Genomic DNA, 19,718 nt, shown 5'->3' on the forward strand with positions numbered 1-19,718 from the left:
TACTGTACATTAATTACAAAGGCACAAACATCAGAGGTGAACCATTAAAAGTAGTTTGTAACAATAGCATTCCTTATTGTACGTCCAGTCAGTCCCTCATTCTGAGATCGCCTCCTATAAACTATAAGCTGCTCTCTGAACTCTGAATGATCTTTATTTTAACTATTGGACTATTGGACATCACATGCATCAAAATATCCACAGTGTATCTGTTAATAATGGTTATTTGTGTGTTTTTCTTGGATTTGTTGTGGGTCAGACGGGGGGTCAAACTGTTTAAAGAAATTTAAAATAGAAGGAAATGTATGTGTTGTTTTATTGTGCATTTTCTGTCTTTTCAAATTAAAGTGACCCCATGCTGCCTGTTCTGCCTTTTGGTCTTTATATCATTAACAGCCTACGTTGCGATTTGTAGTCCCATTTAGAGCACTGGAAATCCCGATTTGGTAGTCCTGAAAAGTTTGTTTCTGGATCAGGGTGATCCAATCCAATGTTGCTTTGAAAAACCGGCACAAAGTAAGATGGATTACATGATCCTGGATAGCAAAACATGGGATTTCCAAATCTGGATCATTCTGATCCAGAATCAGGATCATTCTGATCCAGATTAAACTTTTTGAACAACTGGGCCCTGGAGTTTACAACACCACTGACAATGATGTCAGAGGACATTATGTCTTGATATATTTAGTCCCCTGATAATTTAACTGACAGATTGTCACATTTGCTCTAAATATAGAAAGTAGCAGAGTCGCCGTCTTAAAGACACATCTCATATCCGGAATGGTAAATTGATATTAGCAGGTTATCTAATGCACACGCACACATGTCGTGACGTTTTGCCTAATATATACATAAGACAGAGAATATCCAGGACATGAGCTTCCTCATGTGAACCTGTGGGAAGTGCACTCACAGTCACTCATACTCGTGTAATGACACCTACGACTTCATTTTGGCTCTGGACTGCACAGACTCCCACTCAAACACTCGCACAAGCTGTGCTGTCTCAAATAAATACACATGGAGAACACAAATTTTTGTTGCTGTTGAATTCTCGAAACTGACAGCATGTTTTTGAGGGGTAAGTAGCCAAAACCCACCTCTGTTCACATGTAGATACAATGTATGTTCAAAGGAGAGTAGAACAGAACAGCTTGTACTTCAGTTATCATTTTTTGTTGCGGGCTGATGCTGTTCTGATTGTCTCTGTGTTTGTATCCATGTGTTTTAGAGTGAATCTTCGGAAACATAGTCCTCTGAAGCAGTTGATTTCTAAAACGTCCAGTTTAATAACTGTCACTAGACAACACATTTTTTGGAATGAGATTATGCTGATGCATGCTCTCCCCGGCACTGTGTACAACTAAGATTTTATGAGGGTTTGAAAACTCCAGTTACTACTGTAAAGAGTCCTCTCATGTTTTGATGACGTGATGTTTCAGGGTCATCAAAAGTGTTGGACTCATCAGCCTGAGACTACAGCTGATTACAGTGACCTGCTGTATTGTACCCTGTTTTCTAAGTGTTTAACTACCATTGACTAGCAGTAAGAATATCAGTGTACTGATGTATCATCTCACCAGTCTAACCCCTAAACCACAGAGCCATCTCCTAAATCCTGGGTTATCATGTTGTCCCACCCCTCTGGTTAACACCCTTGTTTTTTTCTTTCTCTCTTTCTCTTGTGCTGTTTCACCAACCTGACCTCGGTCTGTTCCGCTCTCTTTGGCATGTTGTTCTCTGAAGGAGAGGAGCTCTTGGGGACAGAAGGGGCCAGGTACATGAGGATGGATGACATGAAAGACCATGATGACGATTTCCTCTCCCCCAAGAAATCACTGGAGTACGAGAGAGGGCTGGGCACAGCGTAAGGGGGACTGGGTGGGGAAGCAGGGGAGAGAGCCAAGCTGGTAGCCACAAGCTAATAGGTGGATGGATAGAGAGGGGATGCACCATAGACACTCACTAAACACCAGGGATGAGCACTTGGGAGGAGATGTAAAGAAACTTTTTCAATCTAACTTGTGTTTTTCTCTTTTAATACAACAGCAATTACTCGCCAGCCATTCCCAGGATACCCCGAGTCTCTCCAGAGACTGTTATTCTGCGAGAACACGAGATAGATCAGGTACAGTACAGAGCAGCACGAGTAAGATACTGCAGGGGTGCTCCAGCAATGTTGTATTGCACTTCCATAAAGATGGGGGACTTGCAAGAGGCAGATGGTCAAAAATGATGCACCAGAAGCCGAGATAATCTGAATTTAGGTCCCTAGAATGGGTCAAACATTGGATCCCTCATATACCTAAATGTAACTTAGTAGTGTCTTTCATCAGACCTTCATTAACTTGTATATACCAACGTGGTTCAAACTTGACATCCCTAGTTTGCAATACGTGGTCACTGTTATAAATTTGTAGTCTCCAAGTTGATATGACTCAAGTGAGTCACTTGAGAAATTTGGTGAAGTGGCCCTTTTACTCAAGGTCCACTTACTAGTTGTTTTTCAAAGTTTATCGATGATCTCACTGTCTTCATCAACACAACAGTTGTCAGTTGACTACCACTGAGCAACCTCTATCTGCTGATGAAGACTGTGAGATATGGTTGAATGAACTTCCACACTCTAGTCATTTGATTTTTCTGATGTTTTTATCTAAGCACATAGTTTGGATTAAAACTTTAAAATAGTGTTAATTTGAATGCATGATTCAGTTATTTTAGCTTCAACGTTTTTGATACATGACTTTGGGTATGAGAATCCCTCCTCAGCTATCTGTTGAAGGTTAACGATGTATCTTCTCCATATCCTCTGTAAAAATAGCACATTAAAAATGAGCACACATAGGCATAGTCTTTCATCATAGCCCTCTCCATATCCTCTCCATTAAACAGATGATAGTGTAAGTAATACACTTTTGGGTTCATATAAAACATTATGCTAAACAGTGTTCTTTTGTGAATGTCATGAACAGCTTGTCTTTCTGTCTGTTGTAGCAACACACTCCACTTCCACTGCCCAAAGAATATGACGAGGACTCGCTGATTCCCAGCAGCCCGGCGACTGAGACGTCTGACAATGTCAGCCCGGTCGCCAGTCCCATTCACACAGGGTCAGCACAGCAATAACGCAGAAGAAAACATTTCATTACACTTCGTCTCTATTTAATATGTGACCTGGCAGCTAAACTGTCACAATCTTTGTGCAATAACAGGTTCCTGGTCAGTTTTATGGTAGATGCTCGGGGCGGCTCAATGCGAGGCAGCAGGCATAACGGTCTGCGTGTCATCATACCTCCGCGGACCTGTGCGGCACCCACCCGCATCACCTGCCGCCTGGTGAAGCCGCAGAAGCTGACCAGCCCCCCTCCGCTGGTGGAGGGAGAGGGGCTGGCCAGCAGGATCATCTCCCTGGGTCCAGCCAGCATGCAGTTCCTGGGGTGAGGAAGCAACTGAAATATATATTTTTGCTTCCGGTTATTACATTTGACTTGTTAAATGATGAAGTTATAATACCCAGTGATTGTTTTGATAATCTACAAAACGTTGTTTGAAATTAAGCTGTATTGTGACACTGTAAAAATTTTCTAGTGTTTCTTACCATTATAAGTTAGTACAGGCTCACTAGTAGTAGAATATCCCGCCTGCCCATTGATATAAAACAATATCTCTAGTAAATAATTTACATTTCTACATGTGTAATTCTGTGTGTGTTGTGTGGCAGACCAGTGATAGTGGAGATCCCCCACTTTGCCGCTCTGGGTCGCGGTGACCGGGAGCTTGTGGTGCTTAGGAGCGAGAACGGCTCAGTGTGGAAAGAACATCGCAATCGCTACGGTGACGAGGTGCTAGAAACAATCCTCAACGGGATGGATGAGGGTAAGAGCTTAAATGCGTCATGCTCGATCTCAGGCTGACACTTGTCACTGGGGTGGTATCACTTTATTTAACCTTCTCTCATCTCCCCAGACTTGGAAAGTCAAGAGGAGCTTGGGAAGAAGAGAATCCGTCGCATCATCTCCACCGACTTCCCGCTTTACTTTGCTGTGGTATCACGAGTCCAGCAAGAGAGCGACCTGATTGGACCAGAGGGAGGTTCGCTGACAAGTAAACTGGTGCCACTGGTCCAGGCCACGTTTCCTGAGACGGCAGTCACCAAAAGAGTCCGCCTGGGGCTGCAGGTGAGATGGGACGATGAGGAAAAGGAAGGAGAAGAAAGACAGAATCGTTAATGCCTGTGCATGTTGAATGTACTTTGATTGATCGTGGAATGACCTGATCACATCAGCTCTTGTGCCAAGTTTTCCTGATTTAGTTTTTTGTTGTTTTGTTTATTTTGCTTTTTACATTTTTAGAGGAGCTTTTTGCTTTTTATTTCACACAGTGCATGCACACGGCACCTTTATCCAACTGTGGACTGCTCAAGTAGTGCTGATAATGTTTGTGTTTATCTTCAATGATGTCTTTCTCGTTTTTGTATTTATGTCACTGACTGTATTTAGGATGTTTAACAGAGTACAGTTAGTCAACATTACTTGATGCGAGATCTTCTGCATTCTTGCTGTAGCCAGGAAAGACCTTGTTTGAGTTTATAACTTATTGTCCAGTGGTTTTGGTGTCATGAATGTCATGAAAGGCCTTTTTTTGGAAGAACTGAAATGTTTTCAAACCTTTAAATCTTAGTTATATCACTGTTTGTTGAAGCTTTTAATCCCCTTTTGTGTGTACAGCTGCACTATTCAGGTCAAGTTTTCTCAAACATACACACCAAAGACAAGAGAAATTATTTTTAGCACACTTTACCTCGCTCAATTAGACAGTAAGTACTTGTTATAAAGAGGACTTATCTATAATGATTCTAGGACATTTTTCAACAGTTCCCGTTTCCTCCCCGTCCTGTCAAATTAAAGTTTTTACACAAGCATCCACTTAAGAGACATTTGGGGTGGGATTTTTTAAGATGGTTAAATAGCAGATTATAACCTCTAAAGGCAACCATCCAGTTAATTCTCACATTTTCTTAATTCATAATTCTTGGCAGTGGATATGTTTGTTATATAAATATTCAGAATTTTCTCCAATTTGCTGACTTGAGATTTCAAGGTTCCTTTTGCATGTGATTTCATTTTGACAGGTTAAATATACCCATTCTGTTTTAACAAACTCTAACATTTAATATAGTGTGAATTTTAATTATCCAATAGATATCATTCCAATGTCAGAATATGTTTCAGCAAACCAAAATGAAAGTTAGATACAGTATGAATGGACCTTTGACTGTGTGTTTTAGTTCAACTACTGTCCTGTAGACGCATGAGTTAATTTTAATAAGCTAAATATATCTTGTAAACTAACATGTTACCACACATGCTGTAACCTCTTAGCTGAAAATAGTGAATGTAACTGTAAGTAAACAGTTTCAGTGTTTTCTTATATTCTTTTTATCTTAACAATTTCATAATTGTAAGAGCATATCTAGTTAATAAAAATGTTGCTGTAGTAATCATGTCCTGAACGGCCTTGTGAAGAACCACAGTGCCTTTTTCTTTGATACATTTTGTATTAATGCTTGTAAAAGCTCCATGTTAACACACATTGTTACATTTTACAATAAAAAAGAGTTATTAATTCCCGTAACCAGTTTGTTGCTGTTGTCTTTCCAAATTAGGTATGTTTATTCACTGTGGACTTCTTTCTCTCTTTCTCTTCATCTTTAATGTGTCCCTATTCGGTTGTCCTCTTTTACCTTGTATTTCCTCATCCATCATCCACCTCCAATCATCTCATTCTACTTGCTATCTTGTTATCCCAACATCTTTTTTTTTTATTCTTTGTCTAATTTCCCTCTTGTCTGCCATATCATCAAACCTGTGCCTGTGTTACGTACCCCCTCATTATCCCCATCGTTTACTTTCAACCTCAGGCTCAGCCAGTTCCAGATGAACTGGTTGCAAAGCTGCTGGGTAACCAGGCAAACTTTAGCCCTGTGGTCACTGTGGAGCCTCGGCGGCGCAAGTTTCACCGACCCATTGGCCTGCGTATACCTCTGCCCCCGTCCTGGAAGGAGAGCCCCCGAGACTCTGGGGAGGGCGACACCACCAGTCTGCGTCTGCTTTGCTCCGTCATAGGTACTGCATGCCACGCCTGAGAGTTGTGTGGGTGGGTGAGTAAGTGTGTGTGCGTGTGTTTGTGTCGACTGGAGCGGTCTCCTTCCATGGCAAGGAGAGATGTGGCAAAACTGCTGATATGCTGTGGTGAAAGATGTCGGTACTATTGCTGGATAAAAAGGTTTTTGTTCTTATTTTGTACAAACACGGTCACCATGAGACTTCTTATTTATGACCTCTGCTAAAGCTAGATTAACCGGTTTGCCCTCTCTTATCCTGTCTGATTCCCAGGTGGCACAGCCCCAGCCCAATGGGAAGACATTACTGGCACCACCAAGCTTATGTATGCTAATGATTGTGCAAGTTTCACAACCAATGTTTCAGCACGGTAAGGTCACACGTGAAATATGTCAGCCATCATATTATAAAACTAAGTTTAATGTCTCTCTTAATGTCTCAAATAAGCTTGACTGTGATCATAAAACACAAAGATTAGTGTGACAAACTGTGTCATTGTTTCTTCTCAGATTCTGGCTCGCAGACTGTCCTCGGACAGCCGAGGCTGTCTCCTTTGCCAACCTGCTCTACAGAGAGCTGTCAGCTGTACCCTACATGGCCAAGTTTGTGGTGTTTGCAAAGATGAATGAGCTGCGTGAGGGACGCCTGCGCTGCTACTGCATGACCGATGATAAGATGGATAAAACCCTGGAACAACATGAGAACTTCACAGAGGTGGCTCGTAGCAGAGACATAGAGGTCAGTTCAGAGACAAGGGCAGTACATCATACCGAAAACTGTAGTTTTGTTTATTTCCACATTAAGTATTCAAAACCACATACCTTACACTTGATACTTGAACAATAAGGAACAGAGGCCCTGCTTGGGCCTTTCTTTCAGCTTTAGCTAATGCCTGTGTCACATCTTGCAGGTGATGGAGGGAATGCCGCTTCACCTGGAGTGTTCAGGGAATCTTGTGCCAGTGAGGAAGGCCACCCAGCAACCTCGCTGCTTCAGCTTCCAGGCCTTCAGAGATAACCGACTTCCTGTCTCTGTGAAGGTATCACCATTTGGCCTTCTCTTACAAGTCTTTCTTCAGCTTCACATTCTTTGTCTCTCGCTGTTGCTCCACCAGCTCTGTCTCCGCTCTGCATATGTATGTGTCTTCATTGCTTTCCTTGCGTCTGTGTGTCTTAGGTGAGAGACAGCAGTAAAGAGCCCACTGGATTTCTGTCTTTCCTGCGCAAGTCCACTAAGTATGAGGACAGCCAACATGTGCTCTGTAACCTCAACATTAGCATGCCTCCATGTATCAAGGTAAAGCTCCTGAAGTTAGCTTACATGAAGAAGACACATAACGTGCAATTACAGTAATTTTCCCTGAGATGACAGACTTCAGTGATTTTTGCTTGTGACTGGCAGGTTATTGGGAGTGAAGACCGGAGGCGAACTCTGACCCCGCTGGCTTTGAGAGAAAGATACAGTGCACTAAATGAACCTGCTATGGGTATGAGGCTCTCACTCTCCCAAATGTTAAAACAATATAAGGCACGGTGTGATGGCGTTTCTGTTTTTTTGCAAAAGTTGCAATTTCTTTTTGTTTGTTTTTTTCAACTTACTGCTTCATCTATTGCCTTCTTCCACATACAGAATCAATGAGCGTTGCAATGCAGGCATAATCTCAACTTTACATTTGACAGAGGCAGATGTTAAATTGTCAGTTCTGACCTGTTTCGTGCAGCGTCAATGAGTGCCATGGAGAGGACAGAGCTGAAGATGGCTGTCATTGCAGAGCAGTTGGGATTGAGCTGGGCTGGTAAGTGAACAAGAATTTACCAAATCTGTTTTTATGTGCTGTAAACCTTTCATGTCTACCTTATGTCTAACAAGTTTGCCTAGCTCGCTTCTGATTAAACAAAGTTATTACATGGCAACCAGCCAATGAAACTAATTATTTTCTGTTTTCCTGCCAAGAGCTATAGCTGTTTGACAGACTATTCTGCCTCTTGTGGATAGAGCTACTGTGAAGCCGTGTGCCATTTGAAGAGCAAGACTATGTACACAAAACGGCATGACTCATAGGTGAAATGATACAAATATTTCCCTCACTTGCTTGATTTTCTCTGACTTATTTTCTACACAGAGTTGGCACGCGAGCTTCAGCTCAGTGTGGATGACATCAATAAGATCCGTGTGGAGAATCCCAACTCGCTGCTGGAGCAAAGCTCTGCACTGCTCAACCTGTGGGCCACCCGCGAAGGCAAGAGGGCCAAGAGTGAGTGTATGAGAATCTGAGATCGCTGTGAATTTCTCTCATCCCCTCTTGTCTTTATTTACACCCATTTCTGTCTCTTTAACCCGGTCAAAGCCAGTTTGGTGTGTAATGGTGTTGCTGTTTGTCCTGGAAACCCCTCCCTTCCTTCTCTTTTCCCTTGTCTGCTTGTGTCTCTCCTTCATGCATCTTCACTGCAGTGGAGAGCCTGTACACAGCTCTGAAGAGTATTGATCGTATGGACATAGTCAACATGTTGGAGGGCCAGCCTCCTCAGACTGCGAGACAAGGGTCCCGTGACTTCAGCAGACGCCGAAACAATGAGAGGGAGCACCTTTCCCCTGGTTTGACCAATGGTAAGTTCGCCTTCCCAAATCCCACAATGCAGCCTTCCCCATGTCCATTTTGCCTTGACCCTGAGCCGTCTTTTCAATAAACATACCTCCCAGTTCTCTAAAAACCCCTGAAGGCAAAGTGAAGTTTGTGTCGTGTCTTTCTTATTTATTTATGCTGCTGTGTATAAAAGCTGCCACAAACATCAAACTTTTGCAGGACTTTACCCGAGCAACATGCAGAGGGACTCAGGACACTCCTACTGTACTACAACCTCTGTAGTGCCTTTGGTTATATAGTTCTCTATTTATTCATTCACTGTGATGGAAATTAGAGTGAAGTATACAAAAAAGTATGATTGAATGCTGAATTTCTGGAGTTTGTAAGAATACCCCGACTGAATAGCCATCGCGCAAAACACTCCACATTGCGATAAGTAAAGTATCTTATTATAAACAGCTACAATTTTATTAATGTTTGTAATTGTTGTTTTGTGCTCCCATGTCAAAGTATTTATTTAGATCAGTCAGTATTTGATTATATTAAGAGTTTTTATTGCCCATTATTACTTTAGAGGGACTACATTTTAGTGTGATATTTTGAAATAAACCAGCACATTGTCATACATGATCAGCCCACATAGATCACACTGTAAGTATAGCCTAGCTTAACTAGACTCCTTACCAGTTGTCAGTCCCCAGACTTTTACTCCTTTTCCTCATGGTTTCCTTCACACATGCATAACCTACATCTTATTGACTCCATTTTCACCTCCGGACTGGTATGAGCTTCCCTTCTTACTGGACTGGTTTGTCTTCTCTGTATCCAGTGCACACGATGAGTCAGTCCGACAGGTGACAGGTCCTATTCTGTGAAAACTGGAGCAATACTCATAGATGTAACAATGCATAGAGATCCGACCATGAGGGTCAAAGGGTGAAAAGGGAGAGGTTCAGATCACAGCTGCAGTGAATCTGATAACCATGTATCTGTCTTGTCTGTCTATCTGTCTGGCTACCTGCCTCCCAAAGGCAGTTCCTGCTTTGACGTTCGGCGTGAAAAAAACGTGGTGGCGCTTTGGATACTTGGATATTGTGTCGTCCGCTAATCTCACAATGATCACAGTCATGGGTTTCAAGAGGATTATGATTTTTTGTCTGGACAGGCTAAAGGCACAATGACCAAGTTGTGGAATCGAATAAATAAATAAATCAGGCAGATAAAGAAAAAATAATAAATCTATAAATGTTTAAAGAAATTGAAATTAAACATCCTGCTACACCCCAAATATAAATATTGAGGTGGACAGTGAGGTACAAAATTTATTTATTTTTCAATTGGTTTCACAGGTTAATTTATTCATTTCATATTAAAGGAGTAGTTTGACATTTTTGGAAATATGCTAGTTTGCTTTCTTGCCAAAAGTTAGATCAGAAGTTTGATACCACTCTCATGTCTTTATGGTAAATATGAAGCTACCGCAAGCAGCTGGTTAGCTTAGTTTAGCATAGCATAAAGACATAAGACAGGGGTAAACAGCTAGCTGAGCCTGTCCAGGCTCTTTTTGTCCAGGTGCAGTATCTTTGCTGGTTTTTTGGTAAAAAAAATTACTGTGCCTGGCCAAGAAATAGTTTTTACACTTTTGTGTTCATATTGGTTAAATAAAGCAGAAATATAAAGTGTTAAATAGAGTGTTCAAGGTGCTGGTATAGTAGGTGGATTTTTTTAACCTTTGGACAGAGCCTGTTTCCAATTCTGATGCTAAACAAAGCTAACCAGCTGCTAGTGGTTGCTTCATATTTACCGTGTAAATGTGAGAGTGGCATCTTCTCATCTACCCCTCTGCAACCAAAGCAAATAAGCAAATTTCCCAAAATGTCAAACTGTTTAACCTTTAAGTGAGGGTCAGTCCTGCATATAAAATAAGTCTATTTCTCTTTAATAGTGAAATAGTGTTTACAGAAAAAGCTGAAAGAATATTCGTTGGACGTATCATTTATACTGCGGCCTTTATTCTATCTTTCTCTATCTGTCTTTCCCTCTTTTTCTCAAAACAGTGTCTGTAGGATTTTAAATAAGAGTTTTTCTTCTTAGTTCTAGTGCACCGGTAAGGCTTATTCAAGATTCCTGCTTAGAAGATAACCAAAAATAAACTAGATCATGATAGAGTAAGACCTCTCCGTTCAGACTTTTTTAAGACATTTAAATTCTCTCTGCCTGTGGATGCATGGGGAGTAGTTTTTAGGGCTAATTTTGGTGCACTGAATGTCCTTTTGGGAGCCCTATTTTCATTCCCTGTGAATCTGTCCCTCTCTCTGTGTTTCTCCGGACATGTCATCTGCAGCCTAGCCGTCCTACTCTTCCTCCTTCTCACTCCTCTCCGAACTCTGACCTCATGCCGACCTCATGTTGACCTCTGACCCACATCTTTATCTTCTTCTTTTACTTTTTTGCGACTAGTCGTGCATTTTTCTTTATTTTTGTGCTCTTGAAAACCCCACCTTTTTAAGTGTCCGCTCTGTGACCGAAACCCCTCACGCAGACTGTGTACTCAGCACCCACTGGGAGGGGGGAGGTGACCCTCGCTCTCTCTCGCTGTTTCTGTCTGTGATCATCATCCTATTTTATATTCCTCCTTCTCTCTTGCGGCCTTTCCTTTCTCTTTTTCCCACTCTGTTCTTTCCCTCCTTTCCCATCCCTTCTTTCCCTGCTCTCCTGCATGTGCATGTGGCTGACTTTCATCGCTCATCTCCCACTGTGTTTGCATGGAGACACTGGGAAGAGGGGCAGAAGTAAACCTGGCTTGGAGATGAGTCAAACGCTGCATTTGCACCTAATGCTGCCTGACCAACAGACATATATCTTTGCATGGCATGCACACTGAGAATGACTCTACAGTCTGTCTCTGTTCCTCCTCAGTGATCTGTCCCACGGGGGGTAAAAAAGGCCACAAACCTTTTTTTGTGAACTTTGTTGTTTGCTCCGTTCATGTATGAATGTTGTGGTTGTTTTGTATGTCACTGATTCTATGTGTAAACTGTGAAATATATGTTTTGATGTCTTTGTGAGTGTTGTACGAGGGTCAATTTGATATTGTTCCTCTCCTAATTGTAAATGTGCTTATTGTTTAATGTGAACTCATCAATCAGTCTGTGTGAGTGTATCAGTGTGAGCGTCTTTATGTGTGTTTTAAGCCTACTGTAAGTGTTTTTGTCTTCCATATACATGTGTGGCCAGTGTATGAGCAAAGTGAGTATATTCCCTTTACGTGAGCTTCACTGCTTTGGTTTTATTTTTTTATTTATGTCTTTCAATCTGGGGGGTCAGGCAATCCCAGCCACATTTTTCATATTTCACACTCCCTTATTTTCCAGATCTTTCTTTCACCAACATTGCCTCGTCAACTAACATGGAAAGAGAGGACTGACAAACTCATTCATTAAGTTAATGTCTCGTGCTATATTTTGTGGTGTCACCAAAAAACAGACTCTATATTACACTCTACATTATAATCATGGCTTCAGGTCCTGATATATCATACATTTCACAAAAACATAGACTAACACCAAATCCATATTTCCAATACACACCACATTCCCAGGAGAAATGTGTTCAGGTATTTACTACTAGTCATAAACTGTGTTGGTTTTCTTTCCAAATTAGACTTTATCTTATTCGTCATATATTTAAACATAGTAATACAGTAGTTTAATCACTCAGCAGCTTCAATTTCATTTAAATTTAGAATTAGTTGTAATTCAAATTAATTAAGTAAGTAAGTAATTAATCTATTACTGTTATATTACATAGATTTAAACTCCCAGTTCTGGTAGTACAATAAAATATATAAATCTCCAGAGTCAAAGTCAGTGCTATTTACAGCATTTTTTTGTCTTTTAACTTCATAAAATAAAGCACTTCACAAAGAAAATGTAGTATTGTATAACTAAGCAGTGTGTGTCACACACACACACACACACACACACACATTTCTATAGACAACAGTCAGCAGTTGAGAGGCTGAGGGAGAAAACAGAAAGTAGGACAAGAGGTCTTTCTGGCTGCTTGGTGTCACAAATATCTCCTGCACTCTCAGCAGTACTCAACAGCAGTACTGCCAACCATGAATCAAGTTACACCCCACACTCAGCACTGTTTTCTCATCCCTGTACAGTATACACACACACACAGTCGCTCTCTCTGCATGCACACACAAGGGGGAATCGCCTCATCTTGCTCTTATCTACATACTGTGTGCCCTGCGCTACATTTCCTATTTCATCCTCTGGTTAATGTACTCCCTGGTAACATGTCCTGGAGTGTTACAGTCACAGTACCACTCACACTTTGCTTTACCTACATTGCCATTCATCAAAACATTTTGTCCTGGGTAGTTGGTGATTTGTAGGATAATTCATTCAGTATGATCAGGTTAAAAGACGGATACAAGGCAGATTTTATGTATATCTGCAGACTCTTAACAGTCTTTAACCGGATCTTTCTTAGTTTTTTGTGCAATATGCAGTTTTTAAAACATTCCTGCTGCTGTGACATTGTGCTTTATCATGCCAGGTCTACCTTTCCAAAAAAGAAAATATATTGTTATGTCATGGGTGTTCAAGACAGTTGAAGGAGTGACCTGAGTCCACACCACATTAACAATGTGCAGTTTTGCTAATTGATATAATTGCACTTGAATTACTATATATAAGTATAAGTAAGTATAAATTATGTTTGAGGCAGCAACCATGTGACTTTCACAATAGAAAGAAAATCAAGTATACTGTATGTCTTTGCATATATCAGCAATACTATAGGTTATGTTTATTTAGCTGTGTTGAATGCATATTAATAAATACATGTGTCAGTGAGAGAGTAAGCAGCTAAGTGGAGTTTGCTGATGTGTGTGTGTCTGTCTGTGTGTGTGTGTGTGCGCGTGTGTGTGTGTGTGTGTGTGTGTGTGTGTGTGTGAGGAGAGAATGAGATTGCCTGCGTGCATGCTATCCAGCCTGACAACAATATTAACCTGCCTGTTTTTCGAGTGGGTTTGAAAGCATGCATAACTGAGCGGTGAGCGTATGTGTGTGACCGTATGAGACAGAGAGTGAGAGAGTATGTTTATGGCATGTGTATGTGTGACAAAGTGTGTGTCCCTGCCGCACAGGTGTGTGTCCCAGCCCCAGGTTGGGGGCAGAGGCAGTAATTCCTGTCCGTCTCCCTGCAGGTAGCAGCCAGCAGAGCAGCACCAGTCACTGCTGGGTCCGAAACTCAGTGCCAGTGTCTCTCAGTCCATCTGGCTGTGTCTGTTGCTGCTGCCGCTGCTGCTCTCGCCGTCAGCGCTGGCTGATCGAGCTTGACAAACCCTCTTCTAAAAGCTGCCCTTGCTGTCTTGTCCTAAGCTCCTTGCACCTTTCTTTCAGCTCCTATTGTCTTGCCCCCCCCCCCCAACCCCACTCCTTTCCCCTTTGTCCCTTCAGCCTCCTCTACTCCTCCCCTAGATGCCCAGCTCCTGGGCAGGGGCACTTACCCCCTCCCGGGGTCCCGGTGCTGTGGGGGTGAGGTGGGGAGCGAGGCGGGGGGCCGGGTGTCAGTGTGCCTCTCTCTGTCTCGCTCCAGGTTATGGGCTCGCGCAGGAAGAGCTTCTCTCACCAGCCTCCATGCAGTACAGCCTGCCCTCTCCGCTGGGTGCTGAGCCTTACTGGCAGGAAGTCTCCAGCCTGGACTGTGCACCCATTGCTACAACAGAAGAAGACACCCTCATGGAGATGTCTGATGTGCAGGTGTGGCCCTCAGGGAACAGCCCCTCCCTGGTCCCTGTGGAGGACTCCTCGCTGGAGTGCAGCAATGCTGACGACTCAGAAGGTCTGCTGGGGCTGCCGTATGGAAGTCTGGGTCGGCCGGCTAGTCAGGCCAGTGCAGCCAGCGGAGGGGGTGGGGTGCTGAGTGGCTCCATTGAGCTACCCGAAGACGATTCAGAGATGGGCGTTGACTCGCTCAGCACTGCCACGCCAGCCTCGCTTGGGGGCACCATCGCCGGGATCAATCTTAACGGGCTGAACAATGGTCAGGGGTCAGAGGCAAGTTCGGAGGCATCAGCATTCGCCAGTATCACTGGTGGAGATGGAGCTGGAGGAGGAGGAAGAGGAGGAGAGATGGGCTCAGTGGAAGGGCTTTCTCTTGTTGCAGGACAGCAAAGGGTGTATGCTCGGCTGAGTGAGTCACCTGGTCTGAGCTGTGTTGCAGATCGGAATGGAGACAGGTAAGACCTCTGTCTGCCTCTCAGGTGACAAAGTCACAATCACACCAACAAAACAATAGATCTGTGCTAACATTCTACTATTTATTGCATGCGAGTGGTGAACTGGAGTTTTTTGAACATTTCTTGCAGAGGACATGGTGCTAAGGGGTTATGATAAGTTGTTTTACTTTACTTGGAGTAAGCATGTTCAATACGTGTACCACCTCCATATTTGATCCATTGCTTCTTTCCAGGTCAGGTAATGGTGGAAATGGAGGTGGTGGAGGCTCTTTCCTTTCCTACCTGCAGGAACAGTCAGGCCCAGGGTGGATCCCTGTCACTGACCCTACACAGGCCTGGGTGGGCAGTCAGCCTAAACCCAGGCAGGCCATGGAAACCATGATGTCATCAGTATGTAACACCGTGGACGCAGACCAGACCCACATGTCTCAGGAGGCCTTGCTTCAGCCTGTGAGGGACATGGGGCATTCGGAGATCTTAAGGGGGCACTTCAGAGGTACCCAGCCGTTTGAGAAGGGTTTGGGCTTCCCACACAGGGTACCAGAGCTGAGGGCCTGGGATGACGTGCGCCTTAAGGGCCAGGTGAGCGTGTTGCTCCTCCAATGCAAAATAAGATATATGACAAGTAGTCAATTATACAGATATTGCCATCAGAGAAGTTACTACAATTCATCCTGAGGGGGGCATGAACGTGTATACCAAATTTTATACCACCCTATAAATGTCAAGCTCATGGTGGCTTTAGAGGAAAAGTCAGGTGATCACCAAGTAGGATTCATCCTCTGGTGGACCATGAATGTCACATGTACAAATCTTCATGGCAATCCATCAAATAGTTGTTTGGATATTTCCATCTGGACCAAAGTGGTGGAACGACCAGGAGACAGACATTGCCATCCCTAGATGTAGCAAGAAAAAGACAGTGATTTCTGTAAATGGATTTTAACTATGATGTACCATAGATTCAACCAGCCTTTAGCAGGAAATCCTTTGACGTATAGCAAAACAGATCAGACAAGAAGAAGAAGTCTGGTGCATTTTGTCAGAAGTCCTAGATTCTAAAAAACCTACATAAAGTTCAGACTTAAAGTTTAAATGAGCTATAGATGATTCATGATAGATCCTAGAAACATAAAGCAAACAAACATTCATACACAAACACACACACACACACACACACACACACACACACACACACACACACACACAGTTTAGGGCCCAAGATGGGCACAAACAGCATGTCCAGCCAAATATAGCAAGCATTCTCACTGTCCAGCTCATGTTACCACCCCAATCACTTCCACGTGTTAACTTCCTGGCACAACACCACCACATCACACTGTAAAGGACAATCTAAGCCGTGAAAGTGTGTGAGAGTAGAAATAACGTGTTGCTTTTATGGCCTTTGTGGTCTTGCTTTGGAATGTGGTTTATACTGGTGAAGAAAAAGCCCTTTAGCTTGGCTCAGTCTCACCTTGGCTTTTGTAGCATTTGGGTGCAGCGTGTTGCAGTGCTACATAATTGTAGTGTGCTTTTGAGGAAACATGCCTACTAGGATGTGTGGATGAGGAATAGTTTGTAGTTTAAAGTAATGAGTACCTGAAGAAAATCAGAGGGGTTCTTAGTGCTCTTACCATAGCACACAGAGCCACACTGGACTAGCCAGTGGTATTTAAAGCCCACAGATCACATGGCCAGAAAGAGAGAGAGGTGCGAATAGAAGCCTCCCAAGGTTGCTTTTGCTTGGATTTGATGTCATTGAGTGGGTACATCTGACCTGACAGTGGGAAGGAGACGGAATAGAGACCTGAGGAAAGGGCCCGTTGCCCCAGCTAATCGAAGACTGATATGAACTGAATGACAAACAACCAAACTGCAACTGAACCAGTGACGGACAGCGGCAGGCTGCAGCTGTTACGTTTTCTCTCAGCTCAGAGAAGGGCTGCGTGTGAAACTTAAGGCTGAGGGAGTGGATTGTCGTGTGTGTGGGCTGCGTTGATTTGCTGGGAATCAAAGTGGGGTGATGTGGGCCCTGGTGACAGAGCTCCTCTTCAGCTTTGTGCTGCTGGCTTTCCTGGTCATCAGCTGTCAGAATGTCCTCCACATAGCCAGCGGCTCTGTGCGGTCTGTGCTCAGCTACATACACGCTCAGCTGGACCGTGAGCTTGGTGAGGTCGAGGGAGTGGCCGATGAAGAGGAGAACGTCACCACCAGAGTGGTTCGCCGCAGAGTCATCCTCAAGGTACAGGGGGACAGGACTGTCGAGCAGAAATTTGGAGAGAGGATTTAAAGGCAGGAAAACAACAACCGCAGGAGAGAGAAAGAGAAAACACTGTTTTTTTAAAGGCTGAAGGATGCAGTGTATCTGATCAAATGCAGGTTAGGTTTGTGGTAATAAGAGTAAATGATTTGACAGGGTTTACTGCACTTGAGTGGAGTGGGTGTGACAAAAATGACTGTCAAGATTTACTAGTACACTGTGCACATAAGGAAATGTTGACTTTGTTGTATATGACAACAACAAAAACTAAATTGATTCAGTACAATAATGATAATTCGTCCTCCAATAATTGGGTTATGTTAAATTACCATCAAATTACTGTGCGTAGGAAGCTAAATTAATCTTGTGCTGTTACAGATGTAAATAGATTGTCTTAGGCTCAACAAGTTTGGGCTCGAGTTCTATTAAAAAGCCGTAGGGCATTTTCTTCCTAATGTATCTCAGACTGTGTCAACTGTAACACAAATGTTGACAAGTTCTATTCAGGTCTCTACAGACTCGACAGGCAATTGTTCTCGCTTGTCCGGTGGTAGGAATTTCTTTGAGCTTATAAATAGCTGCATAGACACAATGCAAATTATTAGGGGCAATAACAGCATTGTCTTAAACTTCATGAACTGTAATTATAAGTGTTGCTTAGAGACATTTGTGAACAACATGGGTCCCAAATGTTGAATTTACATGCTCCTACACACAACCCTCCCATCCCTCACCCATCTGTTGATCTTCCTCTCTGTGTTTCCAATTAGTGGAGGGGTTTATGGAATTCAAATAATTACACTGCACTGACAGCTATCATAACATGCTTCAAGTCCATAATTTACTGGGTGCTACTTTTCTTTCCACCATCCTGAGTTTGCTTAACTTTTTATACTTTGGGAATTCATGTCTTGTAGCAGTTACACTTAAATGTAAGCCCAGCACTTTCAAGAGTAAGAAAGAGCAGTTTATGGTTTCTTCAAAAACATTGTTAAGGGTGCAAATGCTGCTCTGTCCACAGGGCGATGAAGTTGAAGACCTTCCTGGGGAGCAAGTAAGCGAGGAACAGTTCACGGATGAACATGGAAACATTGTCACAAAAAAGGTCAGCAACACGTTTTTATAATTTATTCGTAAACTGCGGTCCATTAATTGTTTCCCTTATGTCACTGTCACAGTACTCACTCAGCATCTCTCCACAGAACTAATAATCATTACAAAGCTCATCAGCATTCATCACATACAACATTACGCTATATATATATATATATATATATATATATGTATGTATGTATGTATGTATGTGTATATATATGTATGTATATGTGTATGTATATATATATGTATGTATATATATATATACTGTTTTATGTATATATATATACTGTTTGTCCCCAAAAAAATATCTATTTTTGTAAAAGATGATGACTTCGCCATAACCATTTCTTTATATTTCACCAACGCTGTCTTTTCACTGCCTTATTCCCACTCTCTGCTCCCACCCATCACTCTCTCCCACCCTCCTGTGTGCGTTTGTGATAGATTGTGCGTAAGGTTGTGCGCAGAGGGAAGGTTTCAGGTGAGGAGGGGGTTCAGGAGGTGAGCGTGGAGGGCTCTCTGCAGGACGCCAACGAGCTGGAGGTTGATGCTGAGCAGTTCATGAGCTACGCCATCCTGGGCCGGGACAGCAGCAAGGTGGGCTTCTGATCTGCAGACAGCTCTCACCTGAGGCTCCCGTTATTAGCTAGGATGTGCAAGGAGCACTTTGTGTTCAAATGGACTGAATCAGATCAGATGATAACAGCTGAACACCATCTGTTGAGGTCTTGTTTGATTTTAATGCATGTAGTAGCTAGTTTATATTGAACAGGGGACTTGGTTCTGCAGTGAGCTTGAAAGTCTCATCTTACCTGGGTTTCCCATGTGCTCCCCAACAGTCCTGGAGTAGCTTAACTGCATGAGCTTTGGTGTTAAAGGCTAAGAACACAGTTTGTGTGTGTGGTGTCATAATCTTAAAAGCAATAGCCCTGTTTTATTAAATGTCGTTCAACTAGCGAAGATTGAGTGGTTGGTTGATTGTTTGATTGCTGACCTTCAGTTACATTAATCTCCATCCAAACATTATTTCCTCATGTTCATCTCCTGCATGCAAGAGTACGTATGAGTCCACTTTGCTCTGGTGCTGTTATTGCTTTGGGTAAAGTGCTCACAGTTCATCATTTTAGTCATCACTGATTCGCACCTACACTTCCTATGTTTGTTTCTTGCACATTAATGACTGAACAAATTGATTGTGGCTCATTGCAGTGGCTATATTTTCCATTATGTCCCTGTCAGTTATCTCAATGACTGGCACTTCTGTCTTCTTTGCCTTCATTAAAGTTTATAGTCCTTCAACTGTGACTGTGTGCTGTATCACTCAAACCTGCAGGGCTCTGTGCATCAGAGCTGGGTCAAATATTATTTACAACCTTTTTTTTTTTTTTT

The 19,718-nt window shown here is 42.8% G+C and overlaps 1 protein-coding gene across 3 annotated transcripts in view; it reads left to right on the top strand.

The window, feature by feature from the left end:
* The window catches only part of ank1a (ankyrin 1, erythrocytic a), a 109,910-nt gene that overhangs the window by 83,343 nt on the left and 6,849 nt on the right, over positions 1-19,718 (top strand). The window contains exons 25-43 of one of the 3 annotated variants that reach the window (XM_046033887.1): positions 1,750-1,870; positions 2,053-2,131; positions 3,001-3,116; positions 3,219-3,443; positions 3,728-3,882; positions 3,973-4,184; positions 5,927-6,131; positions 6,402-6,498; positions 6,638-6,866; positions 7,039-7,167; positions 7,305-7,424; positions 7,530-7,614; positions 7,849-7,923; positions 8,251-8,382; positions 8,580-8,735; positions 14,329-14,971; positions 15,205-15,553; positions 18,253-18,336; positions 18,774-18,810. In XM_046033887.1, the coding sequence (XP_045889843.1) occupies positions 1,750-1,870; positions 2,053-2,131; positions 3,001-3,116; positions 3,219-3,443; positions 3,728-3,882; positions 3,973-4,184; positions 5,927-6,131; positions 6,402-6,498; positions 6,638-6,866; positions 7,039-7,167; positions 7,305-7,424; positions 7,530-7,614; positions 7,849-7,923; positions 8,251-8,382; positions 8,580-8,735; positions 14,329-14,971; positions 15,205-15,553; positions 18,253-18,336; positions 18,774-18,810 (3,249 nt within the window). Of the gene's footprint in view, positions 1-1,749; positions 1,871-2,052; positions 2,132-3,000; positions 3,117-3,218; positions 3,444-3,727; positions 3,883-3,972; positions 4,185-5,926; positions 6,132-6,401; positions 6,499-6,637; positions 6,867-7,038; positions 7,168-7,304; positions 7,425-7,529; positions 7,615-7,848; positions 7,924-8,250; positions 8,383-8,579; positions 8,736-14,328; positions 14,972-15,204; positions 15,554-16,422; positions 17,214-18,252; positions 18,337-18,773; positions 18,927-19,718 lie in introns of those variants that run through there. The other 2 variants (XM_046033886.1, XM_046033885.1) reach the window with 2 other exon arrangements.

Source organism: Micropterus dolomieu, linkage group LG21, assembly GCF_021292245.1.
Source record: "Micropterus dolomieu isolate WLL.071019.BEF.003 ecotype Adirondacks linkage group LG21, ASM2129224v1, whole genome shotgun sequence".
Lineage (NCBI taxonomy): Eukaryota > Metazoa > Chordata > Actinopteri > Centrarchiformes > Centrarchidae > Micropterus > Micropterus dolomieu.